Source organism: Trachemys scripta, chromosome 1 (assembly GCF_013100865.1).
Source record: "Trachemys scripta elegans isolate TJP31775 chromosome 1, CAS_Tse_1.0, whole genome shotgun sequence".
Classification (NCBI taxonomy): Eukaryota; Metazoa; Chordata; order Testudines; family Emydidae; genus Trachemys; species Trachemys scripta.
The window spans coordinates 37,598,398-37,622,449 of record NC_048298.1 but is presented as its reverse complement, the minus strand read 5'-3'; the positions used below and the strand labels follow the sequence as shown (position 1 = coordinate 37,622,449).

The 24,052-nt window shown below is 47.4% G+C and overlaps 1 protein-coding gene across 2 annotated transcripts in view; it reads left to right on the top strand.

The window, feature by feature from the left end:
* Positions 1-1,546: 1,546 nt before the first annotated feature.
* Positions 1,547-24,052, top strand: part of MAPK12 (mitogen-activated protein kinase 12) — a 78,793-nt gene continuing 56,287 nt past the window's right edge. The window contains exons 1-2 of one of the 2 annotated variants that reach the window (XM_034767709.1): positions 1,547-2,024; positions 3,582-3,711. In XM_034767709.1, coding sequence (XP_034623600.1) covers positions 1,909-2,024; positions 3,582-3,711 — 246 coding nt within the window. In that variant the 5' untranslated portion in view covers positions 1,547-1,908. The remainder of the gene's footprint in view (positions 2,025-3,581; positions 3,712-24,052) is intronic. The other variant, XM_034767700.1, reaches the window with a different exon arrangement.

The following is a 24,052-nucleotide window of genomic DNA, read 5'->3' as shown; positions in this document are numbered from 1 at the left end:
TGGCAGCAACACCCCTTCTTAATTAATTTTATCTACTTTAAAGAAAGCAGTGTCCACAGAGAGACCCTGTGAAATATTGCTAGAAGTTATGGGATACCAGACAAGCTTATCAACATATGATGGAAGGAGATATAAATTAAGATGAGATACAGGCCTGAGTGAGTGGTTCAATATTGTGAGTGGAGTCAGACAAGGGTGCATGTTATCACCAAACTTTTTTTGCATTAGCAATAAACTGGGTGACGAAGTGAGCAACAAAAGGCATCATGGACAGTGTAAAATGGGTTAGCAGGGACGAGTTACATGACCTTGACTTTGCCAACGACATTGCTATACTAAATATGACGTGGAACTGAAGGATTACCCTTGCATCAGAGGTAGAACAAGAAGCAGCAAAAATTGGATTGAAAGTAAATGCATACAAAACCAAGATGATGAAGGTAGGAAACTGTACAACAGATACAAAGATGTACACTGCTGGAAAAGAAATTGAACAGGTAGAAGAGTTCTGCTCTCTGGGGAGTGTGATGACATTTGAAGGTGGTTGTGATAAAGATATTAATATGAGATTAGGAAAAGCAAACACCACTTTTGGAAGGATGAACAACATCTGGCCTGACAGATCTCTACACCAAACTAAGGGTCAGATTATACCATACAGTTATACTAAGCATGGTACTGTATGGAGCAGAGACTTGGCCAATGACAATTGCCTAACAAAGAGACTGGAAGCTGCCCACCATAGATGGCGAAGGAAGACACTACACATTTTATGGGAAGACAAAATAACAAATGAGAGAGTAAGGGAGCTGACAGAGCAAGACATGCTAGAAAATATCAGCAAAGAAAGAAGACACTGGTGGTTGAGACATGACACCGTATGGAAGATGGGAGACATGCTAAGAAAGCATTGAATTGGTTACCTGCCGGAGGAAAGAGAAAGTGAGAAAAGTCAAGTAAGAACTGGCAGAAGATGGTAGTGGGCAGCTTCCAGTCTCTTTTTGTTAGCATTTGTCATCAGCCAAGTTACGAAAGTTACAAAAGTTATAGAACTAAAATATATACCAAATTTTCTGGAAATCCAACTTGCTTTTGGTTACTCTCCTCTACTTATGTCTGTGCAATGTTTATCTAGGATCAAACTGCTCACTGGGACAAACCCATGGGCTCCATACAGGAAACTAAATGGATTAGTCAGGAGGTCACAGTTTGCAGGACTGGCTGGTGCCTAAACCCCTCTTGGTAGGGACCTTGTCTGTAATGCAGAGTGCAAACCCTGCCTTCTTCCTTGTCTTGTTGCTTGCATGTCCAAACACAATCTATTTAAATAAGAGTGTGTGATTCAAATATCCCCTCCCCACACACAAACACTTTTCTTTTAAAAGAACTTTTCAGGGAGGGAATCTCATATATCTAGAAGGTTGCCTTCAAATACAGCAGATTTCACACAAACAGGCTAGAAGTGGCTTTTTGGAAGGGGAGGGGTGTGTGAGTGTAGGGATATCTCACCACGTGATCTCAAACAAAAAGGCCAGTTTCTAGTTGGTTTGAGAAAGCCGAGCTGCTCCTCCCTAGCCCCTGGGCCCAGCCTTGCCACCAAGCAGCAGCCACACACAGGAGAGTTATTTATCTGTCACAAAGCAGGCAGCCCCCAGATGGGGGAGGGGGGAAAGGGGTTCATTCACAGTGGCTCCAGCAGGACCTCCTCTCCTCTGAGAGGGCATGCTGGGGGGGGAGAGAGAAAGCAGGAGCCACATTCAATCTCCGCTAAGAGAGGGACACACACACACACACACCCCGGGAGCGTTTCCAAGCCCAGCCCCTCGCAGCAGCCCAGCCGCCGCAGCTCCCCTCTCTCTGCTCCTCAGGGCTCTTTGTTGGAAGGCGCCGACAGGGGGCTGAGTCACCATGTCCTCCGCCAAGAAAGGCTTTTACCGGCAGGAAATCACGAAAACCTTATGGGAGGTGCGGGAGCGCTACCGGGACCTGCAGCCGGTGGGCTCCGGAGCCTACGGCGCTGTCTGGTAAGTGAGGCAGGGGGGAAGAGGGTGGGTCTCCCCTCCCCAAGACACCCCCTGGCCGGGCGGGGCGCCCCGACTAGACGAGGGCTGCCCACTGCCTGCGCACCCCGGCCGCGGGAGCCGGGCTGGCGGCCCCCTTCACAGCCAGGGACTTGGCTCGCCCTGGCGCGGCAGGCAGGTCCCTGGGGAGGCGGCTCGGCTCCCTGGCTCGCGGGGACACCCGCCGGTTCCGCGGCCACTTTCGCTTTAATTCCTTCCAACTTTTTGTTTTGGCTGCCCCGGCCCGGCCCGGCCCGGCCCGGCCCGCGCTCTCCTCGGTGCCGGTGTAATTGCAGCCAATGCAGACGGGCAGCAGTTTGTGACATCGGCCCAGCCCGGCCCGCTCCTGCGTGGGGGGAGGATGTTGGCTCTTCCCAGCCCAGGTGCGTCCCGCCCCGTTTCCTGTTCTGCCCGGGACTCCACGCCCATTTGCCCAGCTAGCCGGGGGGGGCTTGCTGCTACGAAGTTGCAAGAAAAGCCCAGAGCGGACAGTTCTACAATAATCTGCCTCTAGGGGGAGCTCTTCTTCAAGTGCCAGCAAGGGTTTCTGTCCCTTCCGTTTTTCTTCTCCTGTCTACGGTAACTTTGCATGTTCCCATCCATAGAAATGCCCAAGTGCTTTCCCAACCACTCTAAAGTCTTGCCCTCCTGTGGCAGTGAGTTCCACAGTTACAGGGTCCTGTAAAACTGCATTTCCCTATTATCCTTTTGCATTTCTACTTCATAAAAATATTCCACTGTTTATTACAGTATGAGAGCTGATTGACCTCCGTGCCATCCATTAGTTTATAGACCTCTGCTGTGGCTCATCTGACTTGGCTAAGGGAAATGGTCTATTTTGTAGCCAATTTTTAATTTCCCCTCTTTCTACCTTTTACCAAAAATCCTTTCGTAGTCCAATAAAATATAGTGGAATTAAGACATCTCTCTTTTTCCTGCCTAAATGTTCCCATTTACAGTTTTCTAATACTAGCTTCTTTTCATCAAAGGGTCTGGGAGCATGCTAGATTCTCAATATCCTGATGAGGTAGTACTTAGGGCGTTATTATCCTCACTTTACAGCAGGATAAACAAAGGCACAGAGAGGGTACGTCCAAACTACCTGCCGAATTGGCGGGTAGTAATCGATCTTTTGGGGATCGATATATCGTGATATATCGATCCCTGAACGTGCTCCCATCGACTTCAGAACTCCACCAGGGCGAGCGGCGTTAGCGGAGTTGACGGGAGAGCCACGGCCATCGATCCCGCGCCGTGAGGACCTGAGGTAAGTCGAAATAAGATACGTCAACTTCAGCTACGCTATTACCATAGCTGAAGTTGCGTATCTTACATCGAATTCCCTCCCCGCCCCCCCAGTGTAGACCAGCCCAGAGGTTATGTGACTTTGCCTCTGTCACATGGCAGAGCACAGCCACACACCAGGAGTCCTCTAACCTATTGTTCACTGCATCTTGGGTGGCAGGACTTGCAGCATCACTCCAATCCTCACTCACAAACTCTATTCTTGTTCTCTTAAAGCTCAGCTATCGATGGAAGAAATGGCACCAAAGTGGCTATCAAGAAATTGTACCGCCCATTTCAGTCCGAACTCTTTGCCAAACGAGCCTACCGGGAACTGCGCCTCCTGAAACACATGAAGCATGAAAATGTGAGTTTAGTCATTAGCATATCCCCTCAAGTCTGCAGCTTGCACAACAAAATGCGTACACACCACCATGCACACAGCCTGCTCCACTGCCCCCCTGCCTCCACTATGCCCATAATTTGCCAAGGTAGATATGCTGTTGCCCAATATCATCAGTAATTTAGCTGTAACAGAGATTTTTAGCCATATATTACCAAAAGTTCTGATAAAAAGAGCAAAGCCATCAGTGGGTCAGCATACAAAATCTGATGATAGGGGTGTGAGTATGTGCCATCAGAGAGGAGCCATCAAAAAGTGACTATAACTTCAACTGTCTGCATGATCATACATTTGTAACACTTGTCTTTCCCTCCTTTGTGGCCACTCCGTTGTTTGTGGCTATCCTGAAGATTGTAAGCTAGGAGGGATAGGATTTTTCTGTGTGTCTATGCAAAGCCTAGCACATTTGGGGCATTACTGTAATATAAACAAATCAATAAATATACCCATATATACATTGTAACTTATGCTGTGAATATGCCTGTCTCCAGCGATGGAAGGCTTGTTGGAGTGGAGAGATATGTGAGTAGCTTTGAGGATTAAGTCGGGGTGATTTGGAAGAGAGTAAAATGGTTTTGTGAGGAGCAGCAGTCAAGGCTGGCATTATTGGTGGACATACGGGATGGAGGAAAGTGATAAGAGATGAGTATCTAGGGAGAGGTAGAATTGTGAAGAGCCATGAAGATTAAGGTTACGTCTACACTAGAAACTTCAAAGTGCTGTCGCAGCAGCGCTTTGAAGTGTGAGTGTGGTCGCTCGCGAGCAGCGCTCCTGGTAGTCCACCTCCACAAGGAGAACAGCTCCGAGCAATGGGAGCACGGTTCCCAGCGCTCGGAGCCTGTCCACACTAGCGCTTTAAAGCGCTGAAACTTGCTGCGGTCAGAGACGTGATTTTTCACACCCCTGAGCCAGCAAGTTAGAGCGCTATAAAATGTAAGTGTAGACAACCCTTTAGGGTAGCATTTTCAAAAATGCTTAAGAAACTTAAGCGCCTTAGTCCTACTGATTTTCAATGAGATTTAGGCTCCTAAATGCCTGAGGTCAGGTCTACACTCAAAAGTTAATTTGACCTAGCTACGTCGCTCAGGAGTGTGAAAAATCTACATGCCTGAGTGATGTAGTTAAGATGACTAACTCCCAGTATAGACAGCCATAGGCGACAACTCCGTGGGTGCTCCGGGGCTGGAGCACCCACAAGGAAAAATTGGTGGGTGCTCTGCACCCACCACCTGCTCCTTGACCTGTCCCCTGGGCCCTAGCTCACCTCTGCCTCTGCCCTTGAGTGCGCCGCCAAGTCCTGCTTCTCCCCCCTCTCTCCCAGCGCTTGCGCCGCAAAATAGCTGTTTCGTGCGGCAAGCGCTGGGAGGGAGGGGGGAGGAGGAGGAACATGGCGCGCTTGGGGAAGGGGCCAAGGCGGGGATTTGGGGATGGATCCAATAGGGGCAGGGAGGGGACGGAGTCAGGGCGGGGCTGGAGATGCAAGCACCCACCAGCGCCAAGGAAAGTTGGCGCCTGTGTAGACAGCATTACGTCGACCTCGCTACTGCCTCTTGGGGAGGTGGATTATCTGGACTAATGGGAGAACCCTTCCCGTTGCTATAGTGTGTCTTCACCGAAGCGCTACAGTGGTGCAGCTGCCATGCACAGTTGCACCACTATAGTGTTTCAAGTGTAAACAAGCCCTAAGTCACTTTTGAAAATGTCATTTAGGTGCTTCTTGAAAATTTTACCTAAAAAGGAAAAGCTTGAATTGGATGTAGTCAGTGGAAGAGGGAAACCAGAGGGTGATTCAAAGAAAATGAGAAGGTAGGAGGTGATACATCAATGTAGTGGAAGAGGAAGGTTGTAACAGCTGTGTTTGCTGTGGATTGGAGGAAAGTATGTGTCAGGGAAGTGGAAGAGGATGAGGCTGCAGTAATCAAGATGGGAGGTGAGGGAGGAGTCAAAGATGACTCCCAGAGTACATGTTAGATGGACAGGAAGGATAGTAATATTGTCAACAGTGGGAGAGAATAGTGAGCAGTGGAAAGGGATTCAGAAGAAATCTCAGATTCAGTTTTAACTATGTTAAATTCAAGTTGATGGCTGGAATACCAGAAAAAGTTCTCACAGAGAGAGATGCTAAGTTGTAGGATTAGATGTAGGAAGGGAAGACAGGTCAGTAGTGGAGAGGTTAATTTGTGAGTCATTGAGATACAGACGTTAATTGAAGATATCCCCTAAAGAGAGGGTCTAGGTCTAGGACAGAGCCCTGTGGGGCTCCTGCTGGGAGGGGAGGAACCACAAAAGAGATGTTGAAAGAGTGATTGGAGAGGTAATAGGAGAACCAGGAAAGGACAGTGGCAAAGGTTTCAAGGAGAGCATGATCAACAGTACCTAAAGTGGCAGAAAGGTCAAGGAGAACAGGTGGAGGCCAGGGCCTTAAATGTAGCCAGGAAGAAGTTATAGAGACTTGGGTGAGAGAAAGGTTGATAGAGTGAAGGGGTTGAAGCCAGACTGGAAGGGGCCCAAGATGGAGGATCAGCGTAATGGCTACAAATGGCATGTTTCATGGGTTTAGAGGGAAGGAAGGGAGGAAATGGAGACATTAGAAAGAGAGGGAGGGTGGGTCAACTGGCAAAACATTTGAGGATGTGGGAGATCAGACCATGCTTTTAATCTGAGAGGAGCAGTTGCTTGAAAAGAGCAAGAGCTTGTGCAGGAGGGAGAGTGGGGGGCAAGGGAGGCTAATGGCTTGGAATAGCCAATCCTTGCATTTAAAATGATGGCATTGACACTTAGAACACAGCACCAACACTGTCTGAGTTCAGTTTTAAAACTAATCTGTGAAACACCTTGGTTCCCTGTCTAGATGAAGCAGGCTGTACTTTAGACTTACAAACCCACTAGCGTCTGTCCCTCAGGCATTTTAGCCTTAAGCCTCCTTTTATAATTTATGGTCAATTCATTTCACTCACTGCACCCCTAAAGTAATTGTGTTCTGCCATTAGCAGCTAGCATTTTATATGTTCAAAGTGCTGTTCAGTTAATGTTTGTACATCACGTAGGCCTTTTTACTACATTTGGAACATTCACAAAGCACTCTGACTGAACACTTATGAGATGATGGACTCCTGCAGTTACCATGTGTCCATCAGAGCTGGGTGATTTTTTTCCCCCAATTTCTCAAAGTAATCTGTCCTTCACTTGGCTAGCGTTTTTCAGCTGCTGTCTTTGTGCTGTATATGCCCTTGGGGATAGTAATCTTGAGCTCTTCCATGTGCTTACTTGATAATTAAAGACTCTAGAAGAGAGCAGACTCTGGGGATGTGATCTCAATCCATAAAGGGCTTAAGAATCACCATATATGAAGGAAACAAGTAATTTAAGGTCTCAGAAGGAAAATCAAGGAGCGATGACTTGGAGCTATGGGAGGAAAAGTTTAGGCTAGATATTAAGGAAGAGTTCATCCCAAGCCTCCTAGAACAAAGCCTGAGTAAGTGGTATCTGTGCTGAGAATTAGTGGGGATTGAGGGGGCTAGAAACCAACCACTCTTCCCAGCCAGGGATAGCTGGACCTGCAACACGGTCCCTCTGAGGTTTCCCAGCCACTGAATATGTATGGATCCAGAGGCCCCCTACTCCAAGCCACCCCAATGGTTCCTCTGCAGAAACATGCACTGGACCCACCGCCACTGTGCCCCAACAATTCCCTCTTCTTTGGACAACCCTGCCACAGAGCTGAAGTGACAATGAGTATTTTGAGAGGCCTTCCTGCATTTGAATGAACTTCTCCTGGTAACAGCAGTTAGTCAGTGGAATAGGCTATAAAGTAAGGGGGCTCAAAGTACCTTAGCTGCAGTTATTTAAGAACAAGTTCCAAAAGACATTAATGGGAAAGATATAGTGGGTAGTCCTTTCCTGGTTCTACTATAAATACAATTGTTATAAAACATGAATAGAGTTGCAGTGCTGGTTTCCAAAATAAGATGATGTTGGAACAGGACAGAGGTGAATATTACTAATATTTGTCTTATCTATAATAGCACCTAGCCAATGACATCTAGAGTAGGCAGTATATAATAGGCAATCTATTAGCACTGCATGCCAAGGTTAACAGTGCTGCTGCTGCATTTTATGCTCGGGACACTGCTGCAATATTGGATTAATCTGCTAGTACGCAGTCTTCTTCAATTTGCTTTTTTCACCCTCAAGATGTAAATGATTTATAGATTCTGGAATGCCAGAGTTAAAATTATATCCAATTTTCTACTATGTATAATGTTTTTTCTTAGAAAGTGTCTTATGCAGTAGTTAAGCATTTAATATGGAATTCTTATGAAAAGTATTTGTCTATTATTGACAATATGCTATAGAAGTATTGCAATGATTTTTTTCATTTGTGAAGCCATTGTGTGTCAAGTAGCTAGTAAAATGAAAGATCTTATGTTATGTTGAATATATATGGCTGTTTTCAGCTGTAATCATTTCACTTGATGGCATATTCAGAATGATAGAAGAAAATGTCTTAGGGTATGATGTATTATGTCAAAAAATCCTTGCAATAATTCTTTGAACTTTCATTGTGGTATGCTTACTCTATCCACTACTATGTCACAACAGTGCATCAGCACATTTGGAAGCAACTACTATCAATATTCTAGAATGCCTTACTCACATGAATAATCCTTATTGGAGCATTCCTATTGACTTCAGTGGGACTGCTCACATGAGTAAGAGTTGTAGGATCAGTCACCTAGGGAACAATCCTGCAAATATGTGAGTTGTCTTACTGAATTTAACTGGAATGTCATCACAGGTGGAGCTGCTCATATCAGTAGATGTTTAAGCATTTTCAAGACACAGCCCCACATCATAAATCTCTGGATGCGGGCATACCATCTTCTTTTATGTACTCTAGATCTTTGTGCATGTTGGTGGCTTTGAAATAACAGTACACTATTAAATGTACTATAGAACAGAGGTTCTCAAACTGTGGTCTGCGAGTTCCATTCAGGTGGTCCGCGGATAGTTCCCTCTAAGGTGCACACCTGGGCGGCCGCACACAAAAGAATGAAGAGCCACCCTCCTAATTAGTGGAGCTGTGCAGGCATGGCTCCACAAATTAGGTGCCTGGACCCTGGAGAAGATGCACTTGTAAGGTGAGGTGGGGGGAAGTGGGGGTTGGTAGGAGGGGGCAGTGGGGTGAGAAGAGTGGGTGGGGAGGAATTTGGGATGTGCAGAGCTGCAGTGGCCACAGAGAGGCGAATTTCCTCAGCTCCAGGGCTGTGGCTGCTGGGGAGACGGCCCTCCTTCCCAGCCCCAGCTTGGGGGCTGCTGCGGCAGGGGAGAGAGGGCACATCCATTGCATTAGAAAGGTAAGACCACTGATATTTAAATATGAGTTGTGTGCTTTTATTTGTAGAACAAAAAAGCGTTATTTATTATTAAGGGTTTTTTTATATAGCACTTTTATTCAAAGCGCTTTACAATAGTTAGCTAACGGTACAAACAACATTTGAAAAGATCATTAAGTGGTCCACCGAGACTCTCAGAAATTTTCTGCGGAAAAAAAAGTTTGAGAACCACTGCTATAGAAGATTTTTTGAAGGCAACAAAGTCTTGGTAATGAGAGACTTCACTTCAGCCTCTACTGCTGAATTCATGTGGAGAAGTGATGTGAGACCACAGAGGTTTTGTGTGTGAGGGTTGTTGTGTTGTGGAGCAGAGAAGTGAGAACTTGGGAGATTCTGTTCCATTTGTATCTGAATTACAAAATGAAGCACTTAAGCTAGTAGCAGTAGTGTCTATCTTTTTTTAATCTTTCGAGTTTACCTATAATTTGAAAAGTTCTGGGTATAAGCTGATGGAGGATATTGTGGAGGTCAAGGCATCAGTCCATACAGAAAAACAGACTGTTTACCAATGGGAGGATTTTTTAGCAGTTTTTTTTTTCTTTTGAACTTGACTTTAAATCTATAATTGTGACCTTTAAAACTCTCTACATTATAGGTTTAAAGCTGAACGGAAAAGAAAAAGTTGTTTGTAATACCCAGAAGGATACAAATATTTTAATGTACTAACTTCGGACCTGATCCTGCAAACACGTGTTTGCTTATGTAACAGGGTGCTGGCTAGGATATCTAACCCAGGCCCCTGTTAGCCCAGCTCCGCTTAAAAGGGGGATTAGTTAGGACTGGCTGGGGAGGCCATGCCCTAATCACCTGAGGGGATGCAGCTGCGGGCCTGAGTGGCCAGCCTGCTATATAAAGCTGGCTGGGAGGAAGCAGAAGGGAAGAGACAGGAAAGGGAGGAGCGAGGAGCTCCAGAGCCCTGGTGGCAGGAGACGCTAGCGGTCTCCTAGGGTATTGGTCTGTAAGATATGTAAATAGAAGGGATGGGGACAGGCACGAACAATAAAAGAGCACTGGTACATTTACTTTGGAGCAGTCTCTGACTGAGTTTGTGAAGGGCCGGGAGCAGGCACCGCTACAGCTTACCTCTCCACCCACGAATAATTGCACTGAGATCAATGGAGCATAAAGTTAAATATGTGCAAGTACTTGCAAGATCAGGGCCTTTGTTACTTCCATTTGACAAATGATTTTGGTTTTTGTTTTGCACACTGAATGAAGCTGGCATTAACATGCCTGTTTTCATTTAATAACAATTTGTATAGTGACAGATATTATATCCATCTTGGTGTCCTTCTGGGGATATTTGTTTGTTAGTTAATGGCTGTTGCAAAGCCACCAATGGGAGTACAGAATATTGAGGGGGGATTTTATGATGCTCAAAAACAGTGTCTATTGTCAAAATACTTTATTTTAATTTCTCAGCAATGGAGTGAAATGTTTTTTAAATATCCTATTGATAAAATCTAGAGGACATCCTTAACCCAACCCTTCCAAATATAAATTCAGAACATATTTTTGGTCTGAACCCCTTGATAAGTGATCTATAATATTTAAAAGTTTTGAATTGGTTCATGTGCTACAGATGTTTTCTCTTCCTTGGAACACTGCATTTGGAGATTCAGATTCAATATTTATTTAGAAGAAACTCTATACTGTTCTCCTATTCATTGTTTGATTCACTGATCATTCTCTAGTATATTCCCAGGTCCAAAAAGCAATGTATGTTTTATAATATAAGAAATATTTTACTTTTTCCTGACTTTTGGAGAGAATTCAGTTGTGTCTTAGACACCAAATCAGCTCACAATCGCCACATATTTTTCTGAGAAAGCTACAGCCCTCCAGTTTTTAGATAGATAATATTAAACCAATGGAACTCTGTGTTTTGCAAACTGCTTCTATTGTAGGGCTGTTTGTTTAGTCTTATACAGTGTGCCTATCAGCAAACTCTAAATCCATGAACAATTTAAAATGCATTTTACAAAATAATTCATCCTGAGGCAGTGTCAAAGCTAAAATAGCCCCCATCCCACCTAAACTGATGTTCCCCTGTCCACCCATTCATCTACCCGAAATGCCTGAATAATAGATAAGCTTTCCAACATAACCTGAAATTATTTGCATTCAGGACATGTCAGATCAAGGGAGGAATTTGTTCCAGAGTAAAGTGCCCTTTGCTGAGAAACTCCCTGTCCCCAGCTGAACAAATCTTGGGACTGTCAGCTCAAACATCTTGGCTGATCTCAACTGCCAGTTAAAACATGGGAAGAGTGGCAGTTTCTAAGATACATAAAACCCAAAGCAGGAAGGAAGTTATAGATCAAAACATGCATCTTGGATTGCAACAGGAAGTGTAATGAAAGTCTGCAGTTTTTGGAGCATAGACTCCCTGCAAGGAATACTGCTATGTAATTGGGCAGCCACTTTTGGCATCAGCTAAAATTTCACCTACATCAGGTGTAGACTCCAGTAGAGTGCAATGCAGTAATGTAGGCTGGAAGTGACAAAGGCATACGAGTGTGAGAGATCACATTCAAAAGACACATTCATAGCTTTTTTTTGCCAAAGAACAGATGGAAAAAAGCATTCTTGGCTACCTCTGCTGTCTGTGTATTCAGAATAGCCAAGGATCTAACAGAATCCCCAAGTCATGAACTTCAGTAACAAAAGGCTGGAAAATTTTCAGTGCAGTGACATATCACTTCTGTCACTTCCTTTGTTGGTTTTTGACAACCTACCAATTTTCCTTTCTGGACCAACCTTCAGCTAACTAGCTATCATCCAAGCCCCAAGCTTGGCTAGACACTAGGAAAGTAAATCAATTGCACAAACTTGATCCAGTCAAACAGAGATGTAGAGTTGAGGGTCATCACCATACTGATGTCACTGCAACCCACACCTTCTTTCTATCTGCCCTACTGGCCCTATATACACACTGAACAGGATGAGTGACAGAATAGAACCCTGCAGTACATCACAGAAAAGAGCCCTCAGGGCAGATGAGAAAGCAAATATTACTTTCTGAGACCTCTCAGAGAAAAGAATGGAGCTACTCAAGCCTGACTTTAGAGTCTGTAGGCATGTTGACATCATCTCTTGGTCATGTTGCTGGAGTGTTACTTCCTCACCACACAAGTCAGCATCCAGTAGTCACATGAGTCCTGATGTGCTTTTATTTTACAAGGAGCATCATCTCCTTCAGCTCTCAGGAATCTATGACTGGGTAAGGAAGTTTTCTTCTGATTGTTCTGTTACTTTTTCTTCTTGGTTATTGTGGCTGGGTGCTGTTAAAGAGGCCTTAATCAGCTCCTGCTACTCCAGCTGCAATAAGGGGGATTGGATTGGGGCTGGGTAGATAGCCTGATGCTTGCCTGGTAACTGACTACACCTGCCAGCTTCATTAGCAGGAGCTATAAGGCTGTGAGGAAGTGAGAGCAGGAGGCAAAGGTTAGGCTCAGAGGGAGGTGGGAGTCTCCTAGTCTGTTGCTGGCCAGGCTTGTGGTAGGCCAAGTGTCACGGAGTATTGGGGGACTCAGGGCCCTGCACCCCCGGCCTCCTGCGATTCACCATGACTCTCAGCCAGCCAGTAAAGCAGAAGGTTTATTTGGATGACAGGAATACAGTCCAAGACAGGTCTTGCAGGCACAGACAACAGGGCCCCCCTCAGTTAGGTCCAGCTTGCGGTCCAGGGCATCCCAGCCCACCTCCCTTTGGGGGGGGGGTCAGAGCCATCTCTGCCTCCCAGCCATCTCTCCAGCCCGCTTCCAGCACTCTGCCTTCAGCGACCCCTCCCACAGCCTTTGTTCAGTTTCCCGGGCCCCGGAGTCACCTGGCCTCCAACCCCTTCCTGGGTTCTCATGTTACAAGCTCAGGTATGTTCCCTCGGGCAGACTCCCATCCCCCGATGCAGACCATCCTAGTCACACTCGCCTGTCAGCATTCACACACCCCAGCAAGAACAGTCCCAGTTCGTCACATCTCTCCCCCCTTCGAGACCGAACTGAGCGGGGTCACTTTAGACAGTGACCTGGGGAAGTTCGAACCTACCCCCGTTCTCATGGATGCCCCCGCATCCCTCCCATTCCTTGGTGAGAATTACACCAGGCCCCTCCAGTTTCACGCCCCCCCTTAGGTCGGGGGTGCTTGATGGCACTCGCAGTTCGCATGTGGGAAGGTTTATGCGGCCTGTGCCCTTTTCCCACCCCATACCTCTGGGGTTCCAACTGGGCTGTGGTCTTCTCCCAGCGCTCCAGTCTGGAGGTCTGTGCTTTGGGCTCTCTTGGTTTAGAGCCGCCCTTTTAACCTTGGCCACCCTCCGGAAAGGATCCTTTATGCTGGGCAAGGGTCCTAAAGCTGTTTTCCCCTTGTCCCAGGCCTTCCTCCCCCTCTGACAGGGGTCACAGGATCCGCAGTACTGTCGGACAGTAACAAAGACCCCAGGCCAGTAAAAGCTCCGTAGCAGCCTCTGCTGGGTACGCCAGGTTCCCTGGTGCCCTGAGAGGGGAATGTCATGGGCCCGGCACAGCAGCTGGCGGCGATACTTCTGGGGTACCACCAGCTGCCTCCTGATCCCCCCTGACTCCATTTTCCCTGGGAGAGCCCATTCTCGGTACAGGAACCCCTTCTCCCACAGGAACCTTTTCCGGCCACCTCGTCCCATGGTCTGTACCGCATTGAGGTCGGCTAGGTCCCTTATCTTCCGCAAGGAGGGATCTCTCTGTAACTCGGCCTGGAACTCAGCAGCTGGGACAGGGATGGCCACCTGCTCTTCCTCGCCCGCTGGGCCTGAAGCTGCAGCCTCCCTGAGCCGTGTCCCTGGGCGTTCCCTCCCCACCAGGTTAGGGTCCTGCGCCTCAGGCAAGGCACCCCCCCCAAGGCCAGGGCGCCGTGCCCCTCGCCGGCTCTGACTGCGGGTCACAACCAGTGCCTTTTGGGGGTTGCTTGGCCAGTTCTCCAGGTCCCCCCCCATCAATACCTCAGTGGGCAAATATGGGTGTACCCCCACATCCTTGGGGCCCTCCTTGGCCCCCCACTTCAGGTGTACCCTTGCCACGGGCACTTTGACTGGTGTTCCGCCCACCCCCGTCAGGGTCAGGTAGGTGTTGGGCACCACCTGATCTGGGGCCACCACCTCGGGCCGGGCCAGCGTCACCTCTGCGCCCGTATCCCAGTATCCATTGACCTTCCTCCCATCCACCTCCAGGGGAACAAGGTACTCTCTCCGGAGGGACAGCCCCGCGCCTACCGTATAAACCAAAAACCCTGAGTCTGGAGCATCCAGCCCCCTAGAGGAGCTGGCCTGGAGCTCTCCTCCCTCCTTAGCAGGTGGTACTCTGCCAGCCCCCCTTCCCTGGGAATGCTGCCTTTCGCCGGGCTGGGTCTCTACCCAGTCAACCCTCTGTGGGTTCGGTCTGCTCAGTCTGTCCCTGAGCCTGGGGCACTGGGCCCGTATGTGGCCCTTTTGGCCACAGTGGTAGCAGCCCATGTCCCATGGGTCCCCTTGAGTAGGTCGGATGGTCCTGATGCCGGATGCTCCCCTCTGATGGGTTTTTTCTGTATTTTCCCACGGGGAGGTCCCATGGTGACTCTCTCTCTGCGTTGTGGTGGGACTGTTCCTTTGGGACTCCTCCCTTTTATCTCCTGACCGGCTCTTTACAAACTCATCGGCCAGCCGGCCTGCCTGTCGCGGGTTCTCTGGCTTTCTGTCCACCAACCACAGCCTCAGGTCGGATGGGCACCGCTCATACAGTTGCTCCAGTACCAGCAGTTTGACCAGGTCCTCCTTCGTCTGGGCCCCATCAGCCCACTTGCTGGCGTATCCTTCCATGCGGACGGCTAGTTGCAGATATGAGATCTCAGGGGTTTTATCCTGACTCCGGAACCTTTCCCGGTACATCTCAGGAGTCAGCCCAAACTCACGTAGCAGGGCCTTTTTGAATAGTTCGTAGTCCCCTTTCTCTGCCTCTTCCAGTTGGCGGTACAATGCCACGGCTTTGGGGTCCAGTAAGGGGGTAAGGACCCGGAGTCTGTCCGCGGGATCAACCCGGTGCAGCTCGCAGGCCGTCTCAAAAGCCTCCAGGAAGTCATCCATGTCCTCCCCCTCCTTGCGTGGGGCCAGGATGCACTTATCAAAGCTCCGTGCAGTCCTGGGTCCCCCCTCACTCACCGCAGCCGGGGGTTCGCTGCCCCTCAGTCTCGCCAGTTCCAGTTCATGCTGTCTCTGTCTCTTTTCATGCTGTCTCTGTCTCTCATTCTCCTCCCGTTCATGCTGATGCTGTCTCTCTTCACGCTGATGCTGTCTCTCTTTCTCCTCCCGTTCATGCTGACGCTGTCTCTCTTCATGCTGTCTCTGTTGTTCACGATCCTCCAGCTCTCTCAGTTTTAGCTCTTTCTCCCATTCCAGCCAATTCCGCTCCACGGATGCCGAACGTCGCCGGGAGGATCCTCTGCTGGCCGGCGAGCTTCGCTGGGAGGATCCCCTGCTGGCCGGGGGGGTCACGGCGCCCTCGGTATTTGCTGGGCTCCTCCCCACCCTTCCCCTAGGCATAGGAAGGAGGGGTCTCGGGAAGCCCTCAGCAGCCGGCTGACCACTCCCAGCTGGGACAGACACTGGTGCCTGCGCTGCATTTGCCAGGCTGCTTCCCTGAGACACAGGGATCAGTTCATTTGCGCGATCTTCCGCCTCCAGCCGGGCAATGAGCTGTTCTTTGGTGAGCCTCCCAATGCACAGCCCCCTCTGCTTGCACAGCTCCACCAGGTCGCTCTTAAGCCGCTTGGCATACATCTTCCTGCTGGCCACTCACCGGCCTGTGTGCTCACAGCTCCCCACAGTTCCCAGGGGGCCCCCTAGTGTGCCAGCCCTTCTCGAGGTCACCACCTCTCTGCCAGGGTCGAGCTGCAGACTCCTCCGCCCCTGGGACCACTCGCTGCGATCCCCCCGGGGGACCCTGTTACTGCAAAAGTCCTTCTCGCTGGTCACACACTCCCAGGGGTAATAACCGTCTCTCTCTCACTCTTCAGCACGCCTGGTCCCCGTCAATCCCCCTTCGTTTTACTGCTCCCCAGTCACTTACTGCAGGAAGCGCCGTCCACGGGGTGCAGTAGATCCCGCCGCTGCCACCAGTTGTCACGGAGTATTGGGGGACTCAGGGCCCTGCACCCCCGGCCTCCTGCGATTCACCATGACTCTCAGCCAGCCAGTAAAGCAGAAGGTTTATTTGGATGACAGGAATACAGTCCAAGACAGGTCTTGCAGGCACAGACAACAGGGCCCCCCTCAGTTAGGTCCAGCTTGGGGTCCAGGGCATCCCAGCCCACCCCCCTTTGGGGGGGGGGGTCAGAGCCATCTCTGCCTCCCAGCCATCTCTCCAGCCCGCTTCCAGCACTCTGCCTTCAGCGACCCCTCCCACAGCCTTTGTTCAGTTTCCCGGGCCCCGGAGTCACCTGGCCTCCAACCCCTTCCTGGGTTCTCATGTTACAAGCTCAGGTATGTTCCCTCGGGCAGACTCCCATCCCCCGATGCAGACCATCCTAGCCACACTCGCCTGTCAGCATTCACACACCCCAGCAAGAACAGTCCCAGTTCGTCACACCAAGCTGTTGTAAAAAGCCTGTATATAGTTAGAAACTGCGGAAGGGGACTTGATCATAAATAACGAGTACCAGCCTGAAGAAGAGAGGGAGAAAACCTGAACTAGAGGGGCACAGGGTGTGCCCCGTTAGTTATTCATTCTTTTATAAAATGGGGGGATGGAATTATGTGGGGACTCTTAAAAGGGCAGAGTGCTCAGCCTGTCAGGATTATGTGGCGGAGCGAGAAGGGAGTTCTCTATCCATCAGCAGTGATCCTTTTCTTTGGTGGAGTGGAATGGACAGCCACTGAAGAGAGACCCATTCAGGAAGAAAGGTGGCTGCAGGACAGGCCTGGTGGCAAGGTAGTTTAAAGAGGAAAAAGGATGGGGGTGTACTTAGAACACTATATGAATGCAGAGACCCTGTGATATGAGAGATAAATGATGTGATGTGAGATATAAATATGCCCAAAATGAAACTAACCCTGCAGGAAATAAACTGTGTGATCTGCAGTTAATGCACACTCCACAGCAGGGATAACTCCTATAGTATAAGAATGTTCTTACATTTGCAGTATGAGTGCCAAAGTCACTCAGCTTCACTGTTTTGCCCATGCATAACACCTACACTATGAGGCACTTACAACATGAAATGTGCCCTACATTATGTATTAACGTAAGCAAGATCTGAGACTGCAGGTGATACGCTGCATCTAACTTCAGAAAACTTTCCTTTATATACACTAGTGGTTCTCAAACTTTTGTACCAGTAACCCCTTTCACATAGCAAGCCTCTGAGTGTGACCCCTCCCCCATATATAAAAAAGTATTTTAAATTTATATTTAACACCATTATAAATGCTGGAGGCAAAGCAGGGTTTGTGGTGGAGGCTGAGCGCTCACAATCCCCTATGTAATAACCCTGAGGGGTCCCAACCCGCAGTTTGAGAACCCCTGATATACCCCTTGTGGAATCATTCCTCAGATAAGACTGCTTCAGTAAATGAAACCATATTGAAACACAGAATATATATTTGTTCTAAAACATATCAGTATAATTCAAACAGAATCAGTGCTTGTAATAAAGTATTTATTAGTCTAGGGGTATTTCTACACAGCCAACATTAAAGACCTGCCACTTTAATAAAGAATAAATAATAGTGGGGAATAAAGAAAAGCAGGGTTGCTCTTACAGTTAAAATCTAGTATACAGAAGACAATCAGCATATTGCAAAAAAGCATAATTTGACATTCAAAAAAGGGATTATATATCTGCTCAAAGAAGCCACTGATGTCTTTATCCAGTTACGTTGTTTTATCTATTCAGATACTTTTAAAAATGTAATTTACATCCTTGAGTCCTGCAGTCTGATGTGGGTGGATTCTTGTGTGTGTGGAGTCCTGTTAGAGTCACTGGGGCTCTGCAGGGGTGCAAGGGTTCACCCACGCAGATCATACTGCAACATCGTGCCATACTGATAACATGGTTGGCAAACAATGAAGTTTGATGAACAAATCTGGCTTGAAATTTATCCAGACCATCTTCAAATATATATGTAAAACACAAAGTTCACTAGAAACAGAAGTATGGACAATCTTGGAAACAAAAACTCCCTATCAGACAAAAATAATAGAGGATATAACAAAATCTACATCAGAAATCCTATAGTAATTCTACAGTGCTGAAATGATGGTGGTATAACTTTTTTCATTTGATTATAATTTTATTAGTTCATATTAAATAAAATATAAAAAACAGTGTTCATTGTTCATCAAGCCATAATGCAAGGCAGAGTCAGTATATCAATGACTCTAGTCACGGTAGGAGAGTGCAAGAAAGGAGGAGGAGTAGAGTTTGGAGAGGCAGCCAAGATAGAGCTGCTCCCCAGCCTGCTTTGTGAAGTCATAGGGCAACAGCACTCCAAGAGAGCTAAGGGTTTGTAGCTCTGTCATAACTATAAAGGGAAGGGTAACAGCTGTCCTGTGTACAGTACTATAAAATCCCTCCTGGCCAGAGACTCCAAAATCCTTTTCCCTGTAAAGGGTTAAGAAGCTCAGGTAACCTGGCTGGCATCTGACCTAAAGGACCAATAAGGGGACAAGATACTTTCAAATCTTGGTGGGGGGAAGGCTTTTGTTTGTGCTCTTTCTTTGGGAAGTCGTTCGCTCTTGGGACTGAGAGGGACCAGACATCAATCCAGGTTCTCCAAATCTTTCTGAACAAGTCTCTCATATTTCAAACTTGTAAGTAAACAGCCAGGCAAGGCGTGTTAGTTTATCTTTGTTTTGTCAACTTGTAAATGTACCTTTTGCTAGAGTGTTTATCTCTGTTTGCTGTACTTTGAACCTAAGGCTAGAGGGGGGTCCTCTAAGCTCTTTAAGTTTGATTACCCTGTAAAGTTATTTTTCCATCCTGATTTTACAGAGGATTTTTACCTTTTTCTTTAATTAAAAGCCTTCTTTTTAAGAACCTGATTGATTTTTCCTTGTTTTTAGATCCAAGGGAGTTGGATCTTGATCCACCAGGAGTTGGTGGGAGAAAGGAGGGGGATGGTTAATTTCTCCTTGTTTTAAAATCCAAGGGGTTTGGATCTGTATTCACCAGGGAATTGGTGAAGGTCTCTCAAGGCTACCCAGGGAAAGGAACTAGCTTTGGGATGTTGGCAGCGGACCAGATCTAAGCTGGTAGTTAAGCTTAGAAGTTTTCATGCAGGCCCCCACATTTGTACCCTAAAGTTCAAAATGGGGAAGCAGCCTTGACAAGCTCTCAGATTGGTTCTGGCACGCCAGTGAAGTCGAACATTGGAACCAAGGTGTCAGTGTTAATAGCTAACACTTGACATACAATTAGATACTTTTATCCAGAGTAGACTTAGGCCAAGTCTACACATACTGATGTAAATGTATAAACTACATCACTCAGGGGTATGAAAAATCTACATCCCTGAGCGATACAGTTATATCGACTAATCCCTGGTGTAGACAGTGTTATGTTGACGGGAGAGCTTCTCCTGTTGCCATAGCTACTGCCTCTTGAGGAGGTGGATTAACTAAACCGACTGGAGCAGCTCTCCTGTCAGTGTAGTAGCATCTTCACTGAAGCACTATAGTGGTGCAGCTGTGCTGCAGCAGCAGCATTTTAAGTGTAGACCTGCCCTTAGGGCTTAATTCACTCTTCTTTGAATAGTAGTAGAAATAAAACTGTTTCAAAACAGGGTTTCATTAAGTACCCAAAGAGGTAGTTAAACTTAATGAACAGCCCTCTTTGTAGGTGTAGACTGCAGGGAAAGCAGAATTCAGCTGGCAAGTTCCCAATCCCTTCAATCTTGTGCTCAGGCCCGGCACCAGCACAGCAAGCAGATGCTTGGGGCGGCCAACGGAAAGGGGCGGCATCTCCTGCTCTTCGGTGGCAATTCGGCAGCGGGTCCCTCAGTCCCTCTCAGAGGGAAGGACCTGCCGCCGAATTGCCACTGAAGAATGAAGCGGCGGCAGCTCTGCCGCAAATCGTGGCTCCCCCCCTTACTCCCCCACCGCTTGGGGTGGCAAAAACACTGGAGCCGGCCAGCCCTGCTTGTGCTATTCATATTGCCACTTTTGCATGCAAAAAAAAAAAAAAAAAAAAAGCATGTAAGTTTTTGTGGTACACTGTATTTCATCAACTGTTTGAAAGTTGTATTTGATCAGAAATATGCATATATGGCTACAGATATTTTAGAAATGTTCTCAGACAGATAGTAGCCATTTGTGAGAGATGTAATGGAGAATACTGCTAGAAACTGCACAAACTTTTAAAGTTTTCCCTACTGTGTGGTCGTTTTTAGGGATTATAAGGAATTGGGCCCAAAGATGTCTGCACCCTCAGTGAAGTTTGCAACTATTTCTGATAAATGGAATATACACTCATATTGTAATAACATCACAGCCTAGGTATGCTCAGAAGGATTCCTACCTATAAAACAAGAGAGGCATGCTGAAGCACAAATCTCTTCAGGAAAAATGAATTTGCAGTTTCAGAGAGCAGTCCTGGTTCCCTCACCCTCCTTCACCACAGGCAGTAATGGATTATGAGAGCATTGAAGAATTCAACTGATCTGTCCCACAATTGCCATGGAAACATATCTGCAGATTTGAGGCTATTTTTTCATCAGTTGGGCCAAATTTAGATGTTAGTCTGTCTTTGGCCACAGGTATCCCTTGCTTTCTTATGTGCCCTGATACAGGTAGGCACTTAAGCATGTTAAAATGGGACCTAAGCACATACTTATAGTTAAACATATGCTAAGTGCTTTCCTCAATTAGGGATATTTTCCTGAACAGGGTCCTCACTAGGTATGTCTACAACAGTATGTTGGAGCAAGCCTCCCAGTCAGGGCTGACAGACTTGGGCAAATGGGGCTCGGTATAGACAACATCTTGAAGTTGTGACTCAGATTCTGAAACCCACCCAACGTCCCAACATTTCAACTTTTTACATCCTTTAAATAGGCCGTGATTTTTCTCTCTCATGTCTTCTAAATGAATACTATAACAATTTTAAAAAGAATTAACAGAATGTGTCTTGTGAAAATAAGTAACCTTTATTCTGCATGTTTCTCCCTCCTCATTCTCCTGGAATCTTCTTGTGTCATATAATGTTTTCTCTAATCTATGATCTGAACTTGAAAGCACTCTCTAGAGCACCCACTGAGACTGTTCATGGTACTATGCTGCTCAGTCATAAGCATTTGCAGAATCAGCCCTCTAAATTGTAAGCTAGGGCAGGGACCATGGGTGGAAGCCTGGGTTCATTGAAGTCAGTGGGAGTTTTGCCATTGACTTCAGTGCAGCCAGAATTTTACCCCCATATTTTTACTACATAAAGCACTACGTACATCTATAATGCTATATACAAATGTTCAGTACATAAATGCTGATGGATACTGATAGATGAACCATAATAATTAAAGGTAGGCTCCAACGTTCTTTGTAACAGTTACTTAAGCTAAGGAACATGTTGAAACTATGTAGCCCCAAATGGTAAAATTCAGGAGAGAGAATCTACTCCATTTTTTTAATCTTGATGTAATTTACCTTAATTTTAGCTTTATCTTAAAAAATAATTAAATAAATAATTGCAGGCAGCTTGATGGTACTACATAAAAATAAATACAAAAATGTAAATTAAACTCTCTGTTGGCTCATGCTAATGGAAGTGCTGCCCAATTAGGTCTGTCAAATTGACTCTGATGCCTTTGGATTCCCAAACTAGCAAACATTGTATTTTAAAGAGAATGGCTGTGATGGTCCTTGGGGCACCCAAAATTGTGAGTCACCTTGTTATCCCCTGCCTCCAGTGTGAGGGAGACTTGCCTGTGCCTGGTTGGGTGTCAGCTCATCTAATACCACCAGCCTGTCAGCCACTTAGGCACTCACCTCTGGGTAAGGCCAGCCCTGTCTTCGCCTTACAAGTTAACTACAGATGCACCCGAGTCCCTTTGAATCATTTCCCCCCCCCCCCCCATATATATATGTGATATCCAGCCCTTAACACTGGCTACTCGAAGAAATCCCAGATCTGCTGCCCCCAAAGGAGCAATGTACCTTAAACCACCGCTCCTGTAAGCCACATAGCACTTGTGAACACTTACAATAAAACAAAAATAAGTTTATTTAAGAACGGGTAAAGATTTAACTAGAAATGAGAGGTTACAGAGTGGTAGCCATGTTAGTCTGCATCAGCAAAAACAATGAGGAGTCCTTGTGGCACTTTAGAGACTAACAAATTTATTTGGGCATAAATTTGTTAGTCTCTAAGGTGCCACAAGGACTCCTCGTGTTTTTGCTAGAAATGAGAGAAAGTGATGGAAACAAATGGTTTCAATCCAAAATGCAAACCTGGATCTATTCTTATTAATGGTTACCTTTTCTCTCTAATAAAGTAGGTCCCCCCCCCCCCCCCCCCCCCCCCGCAAGTTCAAACTGTTGCAAAGCTGACCAGTTTCCCAAGAACGTGGATCTAAATGTTCATGGAAACACCCCCTCTCCATAAAGGGATTCCCTCAGTGAATGGATCCATAGTGCTTCTCCGTCCTCTGTGTCACACTGAAAACAACCTTCTACTCACAGACAGGGCGAACCACTGTCTTGTTTGTTTATACTTCTAAGTGGTTTTGATTGTTTGCATTTGCCTCTGATGGTTTCCCATTGAAAATACTAGTATTGTGCAGAGCTAAATAATTGAGCTTTGCATTGCATCACCAGCTAAACAGGGTGCGGTGACAACTCCCCCCATCCAAATGGGCTTTCACTGAGACACGTTATCCCCTAGTGACTAAGGCCATGTCTACGCTGGCAGAGTTTTTTTGCCGCAAGTTTTGTCGACGATCAAAAAGCGCTAACAGAAAATTGTTGTTGCATGTTCATACTGTCTCCCTCGGTTGGCATAGTGCGTCTACACTTGGGGCAATAGCATCGACAGTGAGAGCAATCTACTGTGGGTAGCTATCCCACAGTTCAGCTCTCCACCTGGCGCGAGGTCTTGCGGGAAGGAATAATGGATCACAGCGCATCATGGGTCTGGGCTCAGTGTCCCATGATGCATTGCTTTCCATCCCAGCATTCCATGTGCTTCTGTCTTTGGTTTGTAGAACTTTTCAACATCCCTTGTGTAGCGGGGTGATTACCCTATTCCTGCCCTGTAGGGCTTAAAGCAGCCCTGGGAGGACTGGCTGGGAGAAAGCAGCTACTTAGCTGATTGGGGAAGCAGCTGCAGCTGGGCCACGCCCCAATCAGGCCACCATTGGCCCTATAAGAGGGCTGGGGCCAGAAGCCAGAGACAGACTCTCTCTAGCTTTGAGAGGGAGGGACCTGGCTGCAGGGAGCTGAGAGAAGGTACCTGGAGTGGAGCAGGGCTGGGGAAAGGCCAAGGGAGCTGGGGAGCCTAGAAACCCCCCAGGCTGCAGCCTAGTAGAAGGCCAATTAGGTACTGAAGTTGCAGGGGGCAGCCCACGGGTAGGCAGAGGCAGCAGGTCCAACCCCCCCTTGCCTATGATGAGTGGCTTTTACACTGCAGTCTGTCCCAGTGAGCGGGGGCTAGATGGTGACTGGCAGTAGCCCATGACTGAGGCAAGGTCGGTATAGAGGGTTGGGGGTTCCCCTGGATTGGGAGACCCTGAGACTATAGGGGTATTGCCAGGGGGCTGCACCCCAAAGACAAGGGGCACCGGGTCTGGGAGGGACACGGAGGCCAGCGGCAGCAGAACACTGGCCTGCAGAGGATGCTCTGGAGGCTGGATGAGCTAATTCCCTGAGAGACCAGCAGGAGGGGCTGCCACGCTGAGTTTTGCACCGCGACACCTT